This window comes from Galeopterus variegatus, unplaced genomic scaffold (assembly GCF_000696425.1).
Source record: "Galeopterus variegatus unplaced genomic scaffold, G_variegatus-3.0.2 Scaffold11815, whole genome shotgun sequence".
Taxonomy (NCBI): Eukaryota; Metazoa; Chordata; class Mammalia; order Dermoptera; family Cynocephalidae; genus Galeopterus; species Galeopterus variegatus.
In genome coordinates, this window is record NW_007737926.1 from 23,165 (window position 1) to 30,194 (window position 7,030).

Genomic DNA, 7,030 nt, shown 5'->3' on the forward strand with positions numbered 1-7,030 from the left:
TTGTTTAAGCAAAGAAAGATGAAATTTAGAGTAACCACATTGCTGCTAAATGCTTGTTTAATATCTATTCAAAGCAGTAAGAGATCACACAAATAGCCTGATACCTTTTCTTTAGACTCTGCCTGGCCAGTAGCCCACATCTTCAGTCCATTGTCCTTACAAATATTGTTAAATGAGTTATCGGTGAGAAAATGTGACTAGTGTCCCAGAATGATTATCAGCTCTCACCTTTTGTTCAAATCCTCTGTTCCAGAATGAGGCTTACTCCAAGGTGGCAGAGCCCTGTCATGGTCCTAAGAGTGCCAGGAAGCCTGAGCTCTGCCACCAACCAAGATCAGCAGGTGATCTTTATATGCTCCCCCTCCCCTAAACTCCCACTAGTGTATCCTGGGTCCTCTGACTCTGAAACTCACCAAGAATGCCACACAATCTCCAAGAGGTGGGCTCTGTCCTCCTGTCAATAAGACAAGGTGATTGGACTTGTTGCAAAGGTCTTTCTCAGCCTTGACACTTCCATTTCAGTAGGAATGCAAAAGCTTACCCAGTGTGCAACTGCCTTTATAATACCTGGGCACCTGCTCCTCTCCAGGTCTTTGAGGAGATGGTGGAACACAGGTTGTGACCCTAGAGCTTAATTCTACTTCCTTCATTGCCAGCAGGAAAGGCTGCTCCTGAGTTAAGCCAAATGCAGGCATACTTCCAGAGACTTCTCCGTGTGCCGACCCTTTGAGTTATTTCCTTAGTGCCCTACTACTCTCCTTTGCCTGGAGATCAGCGTGAGATAAACAAAGAGCACTCAGCATAGAATTTGGGACATGACAGGAGCTCCAAAGTATTATCCCTTTTGTATTACTTCATCCATTCCTCCTTCACCCTGTGGCCATCTCAAAATAAACTCAGCATCTCTGTTCTTCATTTTTAACATATTTCTAAAATGTCAGATCTCCAGAATTGGGGAAACAATGGCACTGTAGAGAGAAGGAAGGCTTTGGTGTTAGAGAGCTGCCTGCTTTACAGGCAAACTGTGTCACAGTTCTCTATCCATGGGCGAGTTACTTATTACTGAAGCCCTTTGAGCAATAATTTCCTCATCTGTGAAACCAGGGCGAGGACAGCATCCTCACCCGGGCTGCTGTGAGGATTAAAGTAAAAGTGTTAAGCGAAGCATCTAGCATCATGCCTGGTGCATGCTCTAATAACTTCCTTCTCTTCTACCCTCCACCCCGCCCACCACACCCCGCAATCACTGTTGCCACCAGATGGCGATGGTCCGTCACCGCGTCAACAGACTGCCTCGTTTTGCTAGGGGACTGGGTCACTTCAGAACAGACCCATGTAAGCGGTAAACCGCATAGCTGGGTTTGGGGTATTGTCAGAAGAGTGAAAAAGCAAAATGAGAAATGGTGAGAAGTGGTGATTGTTCGCGTTTACCTGCTGTCATCACACACAGATCTCAAGAATTAAGAAAAAACACCCTGGTTTTTTTTTCCCCCAAAGCAGTTCCTTGGAAAAAACTCCCTAGGCTGTTCTTTCAACAAGCAAACAGAATGCAGTTACCTTGAATAACCATGAATTAAACATGAATTTTACATGGATTAAAGAAACTTGCGGGCCGGCCCGGTGGTGCACTGCTACAGTGCGCCACTTGGGAGTGCAGTGGCGCTCCCGCCGAGGGTTCGGATCCCACCTACAGACCGGCTGCTCACTGGCTGAGCGAGGTGTGGGCGCGACACCGAGGGTTGCGATCCCATTGCCGGTCCCGGTCCGGTACGGGCGCGACACTGAGGGTTGCGATCCGTTGCCGGTCACGAAAAAAGAAAAAAAGGAAAAAAAAGAAAAAAAAAAAAAAAGAAACTTGCAACCTGGTGTTTTTTCAGCTTCTGGACCTGAGTGCTCTGTAGGGCCAGTTTGTTTCAAAATAAACTGCAATTGTGTAACAGCTTATAAAATCAAGAGAGGATTTTATATTTCCTTATCATGTATTTCCACTCGGTATAAGATTCTAGGTCATGTTTTTATTTCTAAAATCAGTTATAAAATAATAGCAGTTCCTTTTTTTAAGTTTTGTCTTTGCTCATTTGGGCTGCTATAACAAAATATCATAGACTGGGTAGATTATAAACAACAGAAATTTATTTTCACAGTTCTGGAGGCTGGAAGTCCAAGAACAAGGTGCCAACAGATTTGGTATCTAGTGAGAGCCCCCCTCCTGGCTCAAACATGGCCATCTTCTCACCGTGTCCTCACATGGTGGAAGCCTTCATGACCTGAATCACCTCCCAAAGGCTTCATCTCCAAACACCATCACATTGTGGGTTAGGTTTCCCAACATATGAATTTTGGGGGGACACAAACATTCAATCTGTAGCAAGTTCCCACAAATCCATTAACAATAATTCAACTTTACAGCCATTTTGCTTGAATAAATGACCTCCTATTACATGTGAGGTTTTCCTTACATCCTTTGCCCCTGAGAGTTATGTGTATGTTGTTAAACCATACAATATAGTTTACATAAGTTATTTTTGTATCCATAATAATTGAAGCAGGTCATTGATTTCTTTACTGTATAGTAAATTCAGAGAGAATGAGTCTCTATGGACTTCCATAAAATCTGAGAGTCAGCAGCAACCAAAGAAATTATCTAATCCACTATTTCCCAGACTTTTGGATTTTATAGATGAGTATTTCCTAGAAGAATTTTGGGAACTGACTTAGGGGTGTCAGAGTTTTACTTTGTCAAGTAAAAACATTAAAACAAACCAAGCAAAACAAACAAAAAGGTCCGACCACCATCTACTCTCATCTCCATTTCAATTCTAAAACAACATATTAATACACACACCAAAAAAAGGTAAGAGGACCATAGTCTCATGATTTTAAAACTGGACTACTTTTGTTTCATAAAAAACTTTTGATTGTTAACATTCCGTCTTCCCAGACTAGTCTGGTTTCTGGAGAGAGGTCTCGTTTCTCAGTTTCTCAGTCCCTACTCTCACAGGAATCACTTCTGACCATACCTGTTCTAAAGTTTTGGTGGAATTTTCAATTAGAACCTGGATTCTTTGTCATGAACTTAGCAAATAGAGCTAATCTCTGCGTGGTGGGGCACGGGTTTCTTTTAGTGAGAATGAAATTAAAGGCCAAAACCTGTGTGCTAGGTGTGCACACTGCTACTGGGGTGTTTTGATTTCGTGGCCTCTTCAGTAGACAAAGCCAGGGATACACACACACACACACACACACACACACACACACACACACACACACTGCATATATACAGATACATACACACACACATATATACATATGTGCATATAAACACACATATACACAAACATAAACATATTTTGGAAATGGTGAATTCACACCAACACTTAAAATTCCCATCCATATCCACAGAGACATTGCTTGCTTTCCACCATTCCATATTTGCATCCCCCTTCTTCCTCTGTGAAAACTCTGGCTCCTACCACATTTACATACTCAATTTTATGATACATCTAAAGTAATTCATTATTGCTTCCACCGTAACTACTTTAATAAACAAGCCTAATAAATAGAGTTCAGGTTTATTTGCAACTCTCCTCCCACTCCATCCCACCCAAGACGTGGGTATATTGTTACTTGGGTTATTTCTTTCTGTCTTTTCCCTCCCTCCCTCCCTCCCTCCCTCCCTCGCTCTCTCTCTCTCTCTCTCTCTCTCTCTCTCTCATTCCTTCTTTTCTTTCTCTCTCTCTCTCTTTCTCCCTCCCTCCCTCCCTCTCCCTCTCCGTCTCTCCCCTAACTTCATTCCTTCCTTCCTTCTTTCTTTCTTTCACATACAGACATCCTATTTCTCCAGTACCATTTGTTGAAAAGACTATCCTTTCTCCATTAAATTGCTTTTGCTCCTTCTTCAAAAATTAGTTGACTATATTTTTGTGGGTCTATTTTAGATCTCTCTATCTCTCTCTCTCAATATCTTTCTCTCTTTTTTTTCCTTCTCTTTCCCTTCAGATAATGGAATTTATATAAAATGTTACCATTTGTTTCAGTTTGCTTTCAGTTTTTGTTTTTATTTCCCTTTCTTGTAGATTTAATTTTATTTTTTCAACATTATCGTGTTTTCCAAACAAAAAGGCTTACTCAGGGACGTGCCACTCCCTCCAATCTCCCTTCCACCCCATTCCCCCGCCCCTGGTAGGTCACCAGCTTGGTCTTCCAACTTATCCTTCCTGTGCTTCTTTTTGTAATGCTAAGCAGAATATATGGATTTTTCTTGTTTTCCTTTCTTTCTTATACAGAAAGTGACATTCTAGGTATGGTTTTCTGCATTTGCTTTTTTTGCTTAATATCTCCTGAAAAACCCTCCATTCACAGGTATCCTCTTTCTTTTTTTCCATCTGTAAAAACCATGTTGCCATCATTTGTATGAAAAGTCTCCATATTTGTATGAAAAGCAGGTGCATTTTCACACAAGAACAAAACAGAATAAGAGTCTTATATCAAAGACACATGTGCACACATAAGAGAGCCTCAATTAATCCCTGTTTTCCATTCCCACTTCCTGCCTTCCCTTAAGCCGGTGGCCTTTCTCATGTCCATGAGGAGGTCCATTTCCTTCCCTGTGTGCTCCAGGCTCTGTCATTCTTTGCTCTTTTTCATGAGCCAGCACTCTTCCAAGCTTCTAGAAATTTCTTCCAGAAAATTGTTCAAAATTTTTATCCCCTGATGTCTTTTCTTCTGTTGTCTTTGCTGTTGTGTGTTCAGTTTTTATTCCTTTAACATCATTTGAAAGGTTTTAGGCTGGCAGGTTAGCTCAGTTGGTTAGAGCTGATAACACCACGGTCCGCAATGTGATCCCAGTACCAGCCAGCTGCCAAAACAAAAAACAAAAAAACAGTTTCCCTTGACAATCTCATTTTAAAGGTTTCTAAGGACGGAGTTGAAACCAAAAAAACAAAAAAAGTGAGTGTTCATTCCACCATTTTGAAACAAAAGTTTGCTGCCAACTTTTAAAATAACAATATTCTTTTTCTCCCTGTCTCAATTATTTTAATGTCTTCAATACCCAGGAATTTTTACATAAAGCTTTAAGGTTGCAATACCAAAGTATACATAAGGAGATGGGAAGGAAGGTTTGAAATTGAATAAAATGACTAAGGAAGACAAAGGTGGGAAAAAAACCACTAAGAACAAGAAGTTAAACTAACGAACCATGCCCACCCCAGGAAATTATATAATTTTAGATACCACCAACCAAAAAAGCCTATGATTCTGTTTAAACTCCAGAAAATGTCCCACTGGGCGGCGCTCTCCTGGGCTGCACGGGCCTGTCGCGGCCCTGCCTTTGCCTCCCGGGAAACGCGGGTGGGTTTTCCGGACTGAGGAAGGACAGAGCGGTAGAGGCCTCACCAGTGGTGAAATAAAAATGCTTCAGAAAATTACATAAAGACGCCCAGACTACTAACGTGATCACTTACCCCTGACTGTAGTGTGATTTTTCTGCAGCTGTGATTCCTTCAATTCAGTCATGCTTCCTGTAGACGTCCCTGCCGTTCTTGATGCCTTACCAGAAGAAGACAGACTAGAAATAGTCGAACGGTATGTTTTTTGCCTTTGGTCTCTAATGTGTTCTGTTTTCCAAAAATATTCAAGGCATTGTGAGGGATTTTTAAAAGAGCACAGCACCTGAGCATGCAACTCAGATGAGAAGACAAGGCTCACACCCAAGCGTGCCACCCCCTAGATACAATGTTATGTTACGTTCCTGGAGGAGAACAGACAGTCCCTAAGGCCTGGAGTTTGCTGATCTTTAGATGCTCCAGGAGCTCAAGGGAATGGAGCTCAGAGGTGGTGCAGGTGGACTTGGAAGGCTTCAGTGGTCACATGGACTTGGGTTAGTATGTGAAAGATGGGTAGAATCTGGGTAGGCTTAAAGAAATACAAGCCCAGTAGCAAGATGCTTACACTTGATTTTAGTGTTCAGCATCCAAGCCAGTGAAAATATGTCCTATAGATGTACCCAGATATCACATTGTACTCCATAAATATATGCAATTATTATGGGTCGATTAAAAAAATAAATTTAAAAGGAAAAAAATTCAGTGTGAAAGATGGGCAGAATCTAGGTAGGCTTAAAGAAATACAAGCCCAGTAGCAAGATGCTTACACTTGATTTTACTGTTCAGCATCCAAGCCAGTGAAAATATGTCCTATAGATGTACCCAGATATCACATTGTACTCCATAAATATATGCAATTATTATGGGTCGATTAAAAAAATAAATTTAAAAGGAAAAAAATTCAGAGACAGAAGTAGATTAGACGTTACCAGAAACTGGGGGGGAAGGAATAACAGGAAGTTGTTACTTAATGGGCACAGAGTTTATGTTTAGGATGGTGAAATGGTTTTGATAATAGACAGAGGTAGTAGACACACAGCATTGTGAATGTAATTAATTCTACAGAACTCTAGGTTTAAAAATGGTTAAAATGGCAAATCTTATATATATTTTACCACATTTAAAAAAAGTCCTTGAATCTCCTATCACCATGCCCATTTAAGCCTGATGGCTAGAGAGGCCCGGCAGCAGACTGGAGCAAGGGTGGGAAAGCTGAGCCAAGCAGAGCATGTGCCCTTGTCTCGCAGCAGCTTCTCCACTGTGAGCACCTCAGTGCGTGGCCCCCAAACCCCCAGCGCACATGCATCTGAGCTGAGTTGCCTCCCACTGCCCCATATGCTAATGCCTCTAGATCTCAGTCAGTACTTTCTCCTTTTTAAAATATATCACCACACAATTTCAGAGAGAAAATTAGAAGTTCCATATGTTTTAGCAGGTACTTTCTACCAGGCACAAATAAAATCCATTTAAGTTTTCTAGTTTAATTAGCCAACATAGCATAAAGTTTTATACATACAAACAAGAGAGGGAAGAGCTGGGTTGGCCAAGGCCATCTGGGGACATGTCCTGCAGCATCCTTGCTGATTTTCACTTCTTAACTCTGTTATTCCAAAATATGTTTGTTTTTAATAAATCCAGACTTT

At 41.4% G+C, this 7,030-nt stretch overlaps 1 protein-coding gene across 1 annotated transcript in view; it reads left to right on the forward strand.

The window, feature by feature from the left end:
* CFAP221 (cilia and flagella associated protein 221) overlaps window positions 1-7,030 on the forward strand; it is a 39,154-nt gene that overhangs the window by 22,324 nt on the left and 9,800 nt on the right. The window contains exon 11 of the mRNA XM_008594893.1: window positions 5,494-5,586. Coding sequence (XP_008593115.1) covers window positions 5,494-5,586 — 93 coding nt within the window. The remainder of the gene's footprint in view (window positions 1-5,493; window positions 5,587-7,030) is intronic.